Raw genomic sequence first — 14,293 nt, 5'->3', positions numbered from 1 at the left:
CTCCATTAGAAGACTTAATCGATTGGACAATACATTAGCTAGGATTTTGGCTTCGCAATTGATGAGGGAGAGTGGTATATATGATTCGCATTTAGTTGCCGGCTTTCCTGGCTTGTACAGCAAGGTGATCACTGCTTCCCTCATGGTCAGCGGGAGGATGCCAGCATCTCTAGCCTCCTCGTAATGCCTTTCTCAGCATGGGAGCCAAATGGTCCACATAGGTTTTATTAAAATCAGCCAGGAGGCCATCTGGCCCTGGAGCACGACCAGATTTCATCTGCATTACCACTGTACAAATTTTATCCTTTTCTAGTGGTGCGGATATAAATTGTCTTTGCACACTCTCCAGCCATGCGAGGGCCACATCTTCTAAATATAGGGTTAGCACAATCGACTGTTGTCTCTATGTGGTGTATAGGGTGGAGTAGTGTGTTGTGACTATTTGTATCAGGTCTGGCGTATATCTGTGGATCTTACTATTGGAGTCCTGGCTCTCCAACACATAATTGGAGAAACCGGGCTTACAAATTTGTTCCGCTAGTACCTTCTTGGGTCTTTCTCGTTCACCATCCATACGCGCTGTAAAGTATTTACCCTGGCACAAACACTTGCAGTCCGCTGTGTCCTTGTATTCTGTCAGTTTATCTCAGAGGTCCGTCTGAATATCCCTATTAGTGGAAGAGGTAAATTCTTGTTCTTATCTATTGAGCTCTGTTTCCAGTTTATTAAGTGTGTTGCGTATTTCACGTAGCACCCCAGTTCCTTTGGCTATACTAAACCCCCAGCATTATGACCTTAAGGGCCACCGATACTGTGGTTAAATGTGTGACAGATCCGATATTGCATTAAAAAAAGTCAGATATTTCCTGTCCCATTTCCACCCTAAATGAAGTGTCTAGTGTTGGGATATGTCAGCTGGGCCAATGAGGTATGCTAGTGTCTGGGGGTATCAATATTATCCTTACTAGGGAATGGTCCGAATATGTTTGCGCTAGGTGTTCAACCTTAGTGATCCAGGGGGCTATTCCCTTAGAGACTATCCAATAATCACACCTCAACCATATTGAGTGCTCCGCTGAGTGATGGGCACCTTCTTTAGCAGCAGGGAGTAGGTCTCGCCAAGCATGTAGAGGCAGTGTTCCGCAATTATGCCTTTCATTTAATGTTGGATAGCAGTGTAATGCTGGGGCAAGGGGTGTGATCTGTCTCATTGCCGCTCTGGTGCTGTATTAAAATCTCCAACTCACATATTTAGAACCAATGTCTAAAACGTATCCCTACAGTGTGGTGAAGAAGGTGGGGTATTCAGTGTTAGGACTGTAACAACTCACCAAAGTGACAGAATTTGAACACTATCTGCCCCATGTAATACTAAATCGACCTTGCTTGTCTTGGACGATCCCTGCGGGGACATGAGGGATGTGTTTTTTAATCAATATCGCTGTACCTTTGGCTTAGGTAGAGTAGGAAGCAAAGTAACGAAGCTCCGCCCAGCGAGCTGCGAAGACAGGAGTGTTATGGGTACTAAAGTTTGTCTCTTGTAATACAGCAATTTGAATATTGTGCCTGTCCAAGTAGGCCAGGATAGGTCTACATTTGTTGTTTCGGGTTGCCCAGTCCCCGAACATTCCAGGTCAGGAAGTGAAATTTTGGAGGGTGTATAGGTTTTGTCATGGTATCAGGAAGGAGAACCAACAAGCTATTAAGTAGTAATTTCGCATTGATACAATTTGTAGATATATGAAAGTGTGATCACTTCGAGATTAAGTTTGTACTCTGTACTCCTGACATTTCAGTTCTTTAGCCACCCCTTCTACAACAGCAACCCAAACTTCTAGGAGTCTAGCATCCCTACCCCTCCCAAAACAACTGTGAGATTTAGCTCAACCAAACCGTAAATTAACAAAAAGTGAAGAGGGTTCTCCCTATGAGGAACACCAGGGGACATCGCAACTCTCCTCTCCCTTTGTAGTAGGGTGAATACGGAGGTGATACCCGGGTACTTGAGCAGTCCCAATGACCAGTATAAGTACATGTATTTCAGAAATGTACAGTCAATGTGAAACTGCTACTCATGACCAGTTACAACTGCCAAGGGTAAGTGTTAGAACTGGGGGTCTCTAGTTGGCAATGGCTTGCACCTTTGTCCAAATAGGGACCCTTGCTTCTAGTCAGAGTAAGGGGGCTACACTCCTAAATAACCCCTACTCAACCCTGTGGTAGATTGACACAAGCAGGAAGGCTTATCTCAGAGGCAGTGTGTAAAGCATTTGTGAACACATACAGTAATACAGTGAAAACACTACAGATGGACACAACACAGGTTTTTATAAAAATAAGTATTCTTTATATAGACTTAACACAAAATCCAAACGACAAAAATCCACAATACAGTATTAAGAAAATGACTTTAGATGATAGAAATACCTCAGTTAACTTTAGATGGTAAATGCAACATGTTTCCCACAAAGTACCTTTGGATGCGTCACGCAAAATAATCAGAAGGTTTGCAGGGAGAACGATGCGTTGCTACCTTGCTTCGGGGGAGGCGATCCGTCTGTTCCTCAGTGCTTGCGCAAAGTAGGCGATGTGCCTGTTCCTTACCGGCGAGTAGGTGATGTGACGATCTTGTGATGCGGCCCGGTTGTGATGCTACAAGATGGCGCCTTGATGCGATGCGACGATCTGGTGATATGCGAGAAGAGGGCGCCCTTGATGCGATGCGACTACGTGAAGACGATGCGTGCACACCTGACGGCCATGCTACGACTCTGTAACTTTAGAGCCGCGGCAGGCCCTGCGATACGTTTTCTCCGGTGATGCGACAGCGACCCTTGCGGTAGCGACATGCTTCTCTGGTGATGCAACGACATATAGCTGCGACTGCGACGCGCTTCTCCAGTGATGCGACTGCGACCCTTGCGGATGCGACACGCTTCCTCTTGTTGAGTCGCGCTTCCAGCTCCCAACAACACGCAGGCTTCTGCAGACAGAATTCCCAGCAAGGAAATTCAGGGGGGAGCTGATGGGGAAGTCTTGTATCCCTGAGACTTCAGAAGGAGGCAAGCACAGTTCAAGCCCTTGGAGATTCTTCTTCAAGATGATGAAAGTTGCAAATAAAAGTCTTTCTCATTTCCTTGGCAATAAAGAAACCACTGCAGGGCAGCCCAAGAAAGCAACACATTGGAACAGGGGTAGTTAAAAAACCCTGCATATTCTCTGGTTCTTCTACTTGGCAAAAGGTCTGTCTTGATGTTCAGAAGTGATCTGAAGTTCTGTGGTCTGGGTCTCCCTTTTTATACACACAAATCCTTTGGCAAGCACAGTTCAAGCCCTTAGAGATTCTTCTTCAAGATGATGAAAGTTGCAAATAAAAGTCTTTCTCCTTTCCTTGGCAATAAAGAAACCACTGCAGGGCAGCCCAAGAAAGCAACACATTGGAACAGGGGTAGTTAAAAACCTGGTTCTTCTCCTTGGCAAAAGGTCTGTCTTGATGTTCAGAAGTGATCTGAAGTTCTGTGGTCTGGGTCTCCCTTTTTATAGACACACATCCTTTGTCTCTGAAGGCAGAGAGTGACTTTACCTAGTCCAAACCAGTTCAGGGTGCATTCTGCCAGTACACAACTTCTTCCTTTGTCAGTGTGGGCCAGGATTATCTGACGCACCACAGGAGGTGGAGCCAGGATTGTGGAAACAGGCACAGACCTATTCAGGCCCAGGTGCTACTCCTCCCTCCACTACCAATGCAGATAGGTCTATTCAGCCTAGTGCTGACTCACCCTGCCTCCTGGAGCCCTCTCCGCCCCTGTCACTCACAAACCAAACATGCAAGACACAACCTAGCAGAGGCAGGCTGGATGGTTTAGGTAAAAAATACCTACTTTCTAAAAGTGGTATTTTCAAACACAGAATATTAAAACCAACTTTACTAAAAGATGTATTTTATCATTCCGAGTTCAGGCATAGTAAACTCGTGTTTACTACCATGTTCCCTGGGTCAGATAGGATTATAAGGTGTTATAATCAAACTGCCCATTCTGGCCTATGGGGACAGGTAGCCTTGCAATAGTGAAAAACGAAATTGGCTGTAATTCACTATCAGGACATATTACACACTTCAGGGCATGTCCTACCTTTCACATACAATGCACCCTGCTCTAGGGCCTACCTTAGGGGTGGCTAACATGTAGAAAAGGAAAGGCTTAGGGTCTGGTAAGTGGGTGCACTTACCAAGTCGACATGGCAGTACTAGACTGTACACAGGCTCTGCAATGGCGGGCCTGAGACACACTTTACAAGCTGCTTCTGTGGGTGCCACACTCAGTGCTGCAAGCCCACTAGCAGCATTTGATCTACAGGCCCTGGGCACACATGGTGCACTGTACTAGGGTCTGACAAGTAAATCAAATAAGCCAATCATGGAGTCACTAATGCATTACATTAATTTAACATAGGGAGCACTTGCACCGTGGCACTGAGTAGAAGTGGCACAGTGCCCAAAGCATCTAAACCAGCAAAACATATTAAAATCAGAGGAGACAACAGCAAAAAATGGAAGGAAGACTCACGCCAATGGTACCAGGTCTAACAGTAAGGTTATCTCCTAGTCCAGTTGAGTTCTGCAGTATAGTACCTATGGCATGTGACATAAGACGGCAGAGCTACCAGTGTGCTCTCTCAACCACCAGTTTTGAGAAGAAAGCATCAGCTCCAAAGATGGTTTGCAACAGACGCTCAAAGTAGTCTTCCATCCGTCCCGTATTCGTACTTTCGGGTACTACTAGGATTTGTATGTTGTTGTGCCTAGAACGCACTTCTAAATCCTATTTTTTTGCAGCAATGATCTTCAGCAGGCGTTCCATCTGTCCTAATTATTCCGTTCTGCCATCTGATGTATCCTCTAGTTTAGATATCCTTTGTTCTGCCTCCGTGAGTCGGTTGTCGTGTTTTTCAAGTTTGTTTGCAATAAAGTCCATGCGGGCAAACATTGAGTCCATTTTAGTCGCTAGGAGGTGAGACTCTGGTTCATGGTGTGCAGAATGTTTTCATATCTTCCTCATGGCTCAGTGATGTGCTTGGGGGGGTGATCCACTTCTGTTTGTTCTGCACCTTCCTGCTGCGTTCATAGTGTCTTTCAAGATTCAAAGGGAAGTTTGGTTTGTTTCCCCTCCGTCCTGCCCATGACTGATCTGCAGGATATCGTTTCTGCACCTACAGTGCACCCCACAGTGCTTGGTCCCTTCGTCCCTTAGTAGTACCGTGTCCAGTTAGTTCCGGGAGGGCTGTGTTGTTGGGATCTGTAGGAGTGGGGGGCTCTTCAGCCTTCTTGTGTACCTGGGAGCTTTATCAATGGACAAATGTTCACTCTGTCCTGTCTCGCAATATGTGTATTTTCCCAGCGAGACCGGGGCATTCAGGATGAAAGGGAGACGCCACACACAAGGGCACACTAAGCACTGCTTTAGTTAAAGCTGCCCCTTAGTAATTTATATCAAGCTGCACTATCTGGTGCATTCGTAGTGCAGCAGAGCTGTGGGCACATCGGTGATGTATGTAGACCGTAGCAAGGATCAAACCTCCCCCGGATGGGTAGCAAGCAGGTTTCAAAGGGCTAATACTCTGCTACGTGCGCCATTACACTAGGCCATTAAACCTTGCAGACCTCCACTGAGGAAGCATTCAGCTGCACATGCTCAGTCCTTTTGGTTGGGGCTAGGCATTTGCAGGCCCCCTGCGCCACTCCTCACCTTGTGTATGCTGCTGTGCACGTGGGGCTGCCTTGCCGCTGCAGGACACTGCGAGCTCGATTGATTTCTGGTCTGTCGGTGTTATTGCCAGTCTCGTTGCTCAGCAGCCACGAGGTGCAGTACACGGTCTTAACTCATGGCCCTGGCGTCAATACCAGCCGCACCGTGGGCCATCAGGCACCCGAATCGTGGAGATCTCCACCCTTGCTCTCCTGTGTCACTGGTGCTGGGCATTGGGAAGGATCTTTGCTGAATTTATATCCGGGCCGCCAGAGCCTCACTACAGTGCGTCCATCTTGGGTGCACGTCCCCTAGCACCCTCTTCTATAAGACTTTGACCTGGAATGATAGCAGGCCAATCAGTCTGTAGTTAGCAAACGTTGAAGAGACGGCAGAGGGTTTTTTCAGCAATGTTGTGTGTTTCCAATAATCTGGTAGGGCCACGGAAGAGATGGAGGCAGTCAGTAAGGCCAGGAGTCCTTGTTACACCTGCTCTGTACATCCACTTCTCACCAGGCACCAGAGCATCTTTAAAACAAAACACTTCCTCCAGATCTATTCACACCCACAATCTCTTCTCAGAATTTGGTAATTCCATTAATACTATCTCCTTGACCTGTTTGCGTCCTTTAATCCCTGAATGTTTTCTCCATATGAACAGCCTGAATATGAAAATCACTGGTTCTCCGCCTACCCACACTTTAGTGTTTTCTTCTTATAAACAGCCTGAAAATGATAACTACTGTTTCTCCTTCTATCCACCGCTACCCTGCGGTAGTCCTCCCGCTCTCAACCCGGCTGTCACTCGCTACACTGCTGCCACTTTGCACCACACAACAAAGAAGGATCGTTCACAGGCACCTCCTGCATTTTATCTTGCACTCTCCCACACCCTACACCCACCACTCCCGCACCAGCATTGGTCCTGATTAATTACCAATCAACAACATCACAGTCGACAAGCCAGACCGCCCACAGGGACAACCCTACCAGCTACATTGAACACCTCACATTCAGGATACGCCTCACAGTCAATTCTCCCTTACAGAACCCTCGTTAACAGACCACCAGGATCCCACAGCAATTTTGCCAGCGACCTCACAGACTCCATTTCACCCCTCATCGTCAACACCGGCATCTTCATCCTCCTCAGAAACATTAACTTACACGTAGAAGACCGCACCAACCCAAACTCTGTGTCCTTTCTAGAAAACCTCCGAAACGTTGGCCTCACCCAGCACATTATCAAAGCCACCTACAGCACTGGACACATATTGAATCAAATTTTTGCTCAATCAGCAACATCATAGTTTACAAGCAAGCAGCTATGACCTGGATAAATCACACCCTCTTCACTTTCAGCATACCCGTCGTGTACCACGCCACACCTACCATCACCGGAACCTCCTGTTGCAACTGGGAAAGCATCACAGAATAAGAGTGGGCTTTCATCCTCACTGCGTACCGGCACAAGCACACCAGCAACTTGCCAAAAGCGATCAGGAACCTCAACTGCTGGATCATTTCATGGGTCGACACCCAGTGAGCCTAACCACTGGTCACCTGGTACACAGAGCAGGCTGCAAGCAACTGCAGCGCAAATAAAAAAACAAGTAATGACGGAACACATAAAGATATCTTCAACTCAGCCCTACGATGCTACCACCAGTAGATGCAAAACAACAGGCGCACAGCTGTTGCAGATCTCATCAATGCCGGCATAAACAGCAACAAGTAAATCTTTGCCATCATCAAAGATTTTACTTCACCTCTTGCCACCTTCAGCAACATCACCCCCTCACAAGACCTTTGCAACAAGCTTTCGAAATACTTCTGTAAAAGAATCACCTCCATGGTCAGCACTTTGACCCTCAACCAAGATCCGGTCACAATCACAACTCAACTTCCCATCATGGCCAAAGAACGAACACTGATCTGGTGGCCCACTTTCCCCACCATTGAAATTGCTGCTACCATGAAGACCATCCACTTGGGAGCCCCACCACCAAAGGACTCCTGCTGGTCAATACTTACACCCATCTTCAGTGCCTCCATCGACTCAGCCACATTCCAGGACACCTGAAAATATGCCACTATCCTGCCTTCCTGTTCAGTTCAGTTCAACTTTATTCGGGTACCATAGTACCCATAAAAGCACATCAAAACACATACATCACAGCAGATAACCAAACATAGTTAAAATATTTAAGAATTTCCAATATACAAGTATTAAAGTGACTGGTGCAAACATATAAACAATTCATTATACATTATACGGCACACCCATACATATAAAAAGGGAGACTGTTTTGTTATAGCAGTGTCATGGGTCCATCATAGATCTTAGAGCCCTAACTGCCAATTTAAAAAAAGTGCTAGTACGAAAGGTAAGATGCACATCATCCAATTCAATCATTAGGCGAAATGCTACCTCCCCACTGATTGGTCTGTTTTTATAAAATAGGGACATAAATACTGTTTAAAATATTTGGTATAGTATTTGCAGGAAAATATAAAGTGCTGACTCCTCCCGTCACATGAGCACACATTAGGGATAAAATTAGGGCTATAGCCGAATGGGAAGCAGAGTAAAAAGCGTATAGTGCCAGCTCTCAGCCGAAACAGCAAACTGATCTCCCAACGGCTCATGGATAGCAATAAATATTTGTGGAGTCGGTGGCTGTGCCGTTCAATGGCCATGTAGTTGCGCACAGTTGTCTTTCTGATCTCAATCTCCTCCCGCTCGATCATATATAGGGAGTACATGGTATTCTGCATTTCTTTTTTCGCCACAGAGGCCACAAGTGTTCGATCCCAAAAAAGGCTTTCCATATTTATACTACGCAAACTATCCAGCACACCACTCAGCCATGGGATATCTAGACATTTATCACAACTTAAGCAGTCTTTAATAATCGACTGTGACAAGGAGGCTGCTTCATTTTTCTAAAAGGCAATCCACATAAGCGCCGGACGGGCCCTAATAAAATCGGTTAAAAAAATGTATGTTAAGCTCCTTGTGAGATATGTAATGGGAGGTTGAAATTGGGACATTCAATATCTTCCTGCAAAACCTATTCTCTTCTAACTGTAGAAGTGAACAGTCGGCCATTTCCCATATCTCCGCGCCATAAGTAGCCACCGGGGTACACTGAAGTTTGTAAATTTTCTGTATAGCAAGTAGTGCCCCTGTAGTCTTAGGGCGCGGTATACTTAAAATTGAGTTGATGGCCTTTGAGAACTTGCTCCAGGCGTGAGCTATATGCTCACTCCAGGAGCTGTTCGCAGCAAAGGCCAAACCCAAACAAACAAAGGATTTAACCGAAGTCATCCTATGCCCATCAATAATAATTGGACGTAAGGCATGCTTACCCCGTCCACTGCTCATTAAAAATGATTTTTTTTTAATTTACCTGCCCTTCTAAAGAAACCATCTGTTGACAAAGCCAACATTTTTCAACTAGAGACCCATCTCCATCCTGCCATACCCAAAGATCTCAGAGAATCTAGTGAATTGATGCCTCTGGGACCTCCGCAAACATCAGCTCCTCTACACCACACGTCCAGATTGAGGCCCAACCACAGGACAGAAACAACACTTACTGACACAGATGACATCCATGCATGTCCTATGTTCCTTGGGTGAGAAGAGCGAGAGCAGGAGGGCACTCCTCTGCAAAGGTCCCTGCCCTTTGGAACACTTTGCCTTTGTCCATTAGGAGTATCCAGAATCACTGGGCCTTCAGAAGAGCTGTGAAGACCTGGCTATTCTCCTCTAACTGCTGTTCCTCCGCCTATCTCCTATCCGAAACTAGCGCTGAGACACCCAGATGCTCAGGCAGCCATGCGCTTTACAAACACTTTAACATAACATTAACATAACATAACCATGTGACAAAAGAGACATGGCAGCCCTCATTCTCCTGGACCTCTCTGTAGCATTTAGTTTGGTCTCACACCTCATCCTCATCAGGCACCTGCACACGAATCGCATCCATGGACCTGCTCTTTGCTGCATCTGCTCTTTCCTAACAGATAGAACACAAGCTGTCAGTCTGGCACTTTACTGCGCAAAAGCTGCAAACTCATCTTCTGAGTGCCTCATGGTTAATCACTCAGCCTCACCCTTTTCAACACATACATGATCCGTCTGGCCAACATCATCCACACACACAGTATCAACACTGTCTCCTATGCCGATGATACGCAATTCATACTCTCCCTCTCAACAAGATCCCAACACAAGATACAAGTTCACCACCTGCATGACCAAAGTCACTAACTGGATGTCTCCAAGTCAACAACGACCAATCAGAAGTAGTGGTCTATAGCAAGAACACATCACCATGGGATTCCAAATGGTGGCCGGACCAACCCAGACCCACACACAGCTCCTTCACCACAATGATGAATAATCATCAGCAAACGACATGACCACAAAAGTCAACGTCCTCACTGCATCCTGCTTCCCTGCCCTGAAGATGCTGAGGAAGAGCTTCAAATGGCTCTCCAGCAATATTAGAAAAACCTATGGACTATGGGAGCACCCTCTTTGCCAGTATCACCAAGCAACTCACTAGGATACTAGAAAAGAGCTCATTTGGCACCCAATAAACAAACACATTAATTTAAAACTCCTCACTCACACTTTCAAGGCACTGCATAACTTAGGCCCAAACTACCTGAATAGTAACATCTCCTGCCACCAACAACCCAGACACCTCCACTTTGCAGGACTCCTACACACACACATCCCACACATACACAGAACCAGATAAGGAGAACAGGCGTTCTCATACATCACTCCTAAAGCATGGAATAGCCTCACACTCCACGTGAGAGCCTTCGCCTCTCTTCTTGAATTTTATAAGAAGCTGAAGACCTGGATTTTTAATTAACCAACCTACCATGTGCAGGGCCATGCACACACAGATACCAGGATGCCCTTGTGGGTGATAGTGCTCTTTACAAATACACATAACATAACTCCGTATTGGAAGAACTTTGAGTCATTTAAGTAATTTGTGACTAATTGCTCAGGTCATTATTGGAAATTCCACGTAGAACTGTGAATGCATAGACTCATAGCTTAGGCTTTTTGTGCAGCTGTAGCCACAAATATTTTGATATTCTAGTTTAGCTTGACTTCTCCCATGGCCTGGTAATAGAAAAAGGTAAAGGATTAAAAGAACGTTACTGTGGTAAGTAAACTCATTTTTACATGATCCAATCAATTGTATTTTTGAAAAAAAGTATACAGCCTTCTCATAAAATGATTGCTATTGCAGGTTTGAGACGTTTGATATAAACAGCTTTGAACAATTTTGTATAAACTACGCCAATGAAAAACTACAGCAGCAGTTTAATATGGTGAGTAGAAAGTATTCCATCTTGAGGTTTTTCTTTCTTCAAGAATTTGTTGTGGAGCATCGTATGAATTTTAGCAATCGCCTGCTGTTTTTAGTCAACTTGCGCACCTGACTATGCTTTAAACTGATGTAACCATTTTAACACTAGCTTGTGATAGAGCGCTTCAATATCCATACTGCACATTTTACTTGCCAAACATTTTCAGGACGAACACCAGTTGTCACACTACTAAGTCGTGGGCTACCCCGGCCCAGATTACAAGTTGTTTAAAATAGGGTGATGTATTTACTACACCACATATCGTAAACATCTCATTTTCCGAAGTCTAAAGTTTGAAAGGATGCATAACCTGAAGAATTTGTATTCAACATACAAAATTCCACATGTTTTACTTTATTTCCAAGCCATTACCCCCGATAGATTTTGGCAGAGTAAACCTCTCAGAATCTGTCAGTTAAATGTGCAAAGGCGTGATACTGATCACACAATTCCTGATACCGATTCTTAGGCTCACTTCTGTGACACAGGGTTCAAACTTTAGTCCTGAACTTGTAATCCAGGCTTATGATAGAACTATTATGTATTTGATATTGTATTTGAAGTTGTTTATGATGATCTGATGCTTCTAAATGTGGAAGTGACAAGACAGTTGACAGGAAAAGGGATTCAGGAACCAAACGCTTGGAGGAAGAGGTGAGTATTCGATTTCGCAATTGCTAAAAAAGAGAGTTCTATAATAAGGGGCTCGATGGTGCAGAGACCTTCCAACGACCTATTTTATTGTTGATCAGGGCAGTGTGATATGGTTCTCATAGTCTGACCTGTGCGTGTGGTCAGACAATATGAGATGAATAAGTTGGACAAGTAGTTTGTAGCAGAACGGAGAATGACTTTGTATAATAGGCAGTGATTTTTTTTAATCAAGCCTTTGTGTGATGGGCAACCAGTAAAACATTTCTAAAGATGGCTTGATATGGTCTGAACCTTTCAGGCACTAGATGAGTTGGGCCATGAAGTGTTGTGCTCTTTGTAGCTTACGCAAGACTTTGCTGTGTGATCCCCATTAACTCCATTGCAGTAGTCAATGCAAAAGAAGGGGGGAACTGGCTTTCAGTTTTGCATTTTGGAGCACTTCAATAAAGCAACACAAGTAGGAAAACCGACTTTTCTGTCAGAGTTAACTTAAGAGAAAAAATATAATTCAGTTTTGCTACAAGTCCAAGATTCCTGATGGAGATGGAGGATTTGTGAGTGGTGCCCAGAGAAAGAGGTCAGATTGAAATAAGATATTCAGGTTTTTCATGGCAGATGAGTAAGATCACATTTTGCGCTCTGTTCATGCACTTCCAGACATCTGTCGTCAATGTATGTACTTGTTGGAGGCAGTTTTGCACTTCACTTGTTTTTTTAGGGTTTTTCGAAATTCTAATGTGAAGTTGCATGTTGCATACATATAGTAACCAATGTTTTGGCTGTTACGGAGTGCTGTGTGTGGAGCCCTGTAGATGTCAGTGAGAGTGGGTAAGAGGGATTATCCTTGGGGCATCCCACAGATCACATGATGGCTTTTAAATGGAAAGGGCCCACTTTACCTTGTGGGTGCAGTGTGAGACGAATGATCTAAATCTCTGCAGCACACTCTCACAGGTTCAACATACGGTCTCCAGCTGAGAGAGTAGAGTGGTCCACCATGTAAAGGCAAAAGATAGATTTAAGAAAATAAGGTAACTACATTGATCATTGTCCCTGGTAGAGAGGAATTCCTCCCTAATATTCATCAAGGCTATTTTGGTGCCTCATCATGGTTTGAAGCCTTATTGGAAGTTGTGAGGAATTGGTTTATTTGTAGGTAGTCAGACAGTTAGGTCATTGTGATTGCTTCCAGGATATCTACAATGGTACGGTGGCCTCATATTGTTTAATAGTTTTCTAGGACATTTAGGACACTTGTGCAGTGATGCGACAATATCATGTTTAAGTTTGTTAGGGACAAAGCCTGTATGGAGGGATGCGTTGATGAATCTGGTGATAATATTATTATAGCAGATGGTCCATATTCATTAATATTAGAGTTTCAGGGATATAAAGAAGTAGCAACAGATTTACGTTTATGAATTATGGTTCATTTAATTGCAGGCATTTTTATAGGTTTTAAACGTGTAGGTTATTTAGAAAAATACACTGGATGATAGGAAAGGGTGGGAAGTGTATTCATTTGTATGCTCGAAAGCATGAAGGCTAAGGAAGAACAGCATTCAAAGGGTAGTAATTGTAACTGCATTTAAATATACAGTTGTTAAAATGTGATAGTATAAAAGCAGAGTGAATATCGTTCTAAATAAAGAATGACCAAACATCAGAAAATGTATACTTTTGACCGAAAACGTTTCATTTGCACAATTTACTTTACACACACTATCCAAAGTGCAATGTTTTGTATTGCAGTTTCTTTTTTCATCAGCATCGTCATTTGAGTGGAAGTTCAGAGTTGTGACAAAATTGGGATTATAGCTGGTGTGCAACTAGTGCTCCCTGCCCTTTTTGCACCAGGAAACCCCGACACTAAATCCTGTGGCAAACAGTGCACAGTGTGAGTCAGTGCACCTTGAAGCATAAGAAGCCATGCGCTATTACCACCTTTCTCCCAGTAATTTAATACCCTGCGTTGTTCTATATTTAGCAGGTGTGCAATTTCGTCCTAGGATAGCCCAGATTCTATAATGACCCCCTTTGTATTTACTTGTGGTTGAGTTCTATTTTAACCATGTCTTGGATTTAATGAAAGGAAATTAATTATTCTGAATCATATTCAGTATTTTCTATATTGGTTAATACGTGATTATGTTTTTCATGCAACATGTTCATTATTTTATGTTTGTTAGATTGTGTTTTTCATGCACTATGGTCTGTATATTATATGTTTGTTAATACATGATTGTGTTTTTCATGCAGCATGTCTTTAAACTGGAACAGGAGGAATATTTGAAGGAGCAAATCCCATGGGACTTTATTAAATTCTATGACAATCAGCCATGTATAAACCTCATAGAGGCCAAAATGGGAATTCTAGATTTGTTGGATGAAGAATGCAAGGTAAGCCTCCCTCACATGCCCTTAAAAAACATATAGGGCCTTTTTACAAGTGGCCTCTTAATTCCAATGGGACTGGTAGCTAA

General features: G+C 44.1%; 1 protein-coding gene across 3 annotated transcripts in view; it reads left to right on the top strand.

Annotated features, from left to right (window-relative positions):
* The window catches only part of MYO5A (myosin VA), a 665,088-nt gene that overhangs the window by 449,362 nt on the left and 201,433 nt on the right, over positions 1-14,293 (top strand). For all 3 annotated transcript variants that reach the window (XM_078684842.1, XM_078684845.1, XM_078684843.1), the window contains exons 11-12: positions 11,036-11,117; positions 14,070-14,210. In XM_078684842.1, coding sequence (XP_078540968.1) covers positions 11,036-11,117; positions 14,070-14,210 — 223 coding nt within the window. The remainder of the gene's footprint in view (positions 1-11,035; positions 11,118-14,069; positions 14,211-14,293) is intronic.

Source organism: Lissotriton helveticus, chromosome 3_2, assembly GCF_964261635.1.
Source record: "Lissotriton helveticus chromosome 3_2, aLisHel1.1, whole genome shotgun sequence".
Lineage (NCBI taxonomy): Eukaryota > Metazoa > Chordata > Amphibia > Caudata > Salamandridae > Lissotriton > Lissotriton helveticus.
The sequence above is the reverse complement of the archived record's forward strand: the minus strand, read 5'-3'. Positions and strand labels throughout refer to the sequence as shown.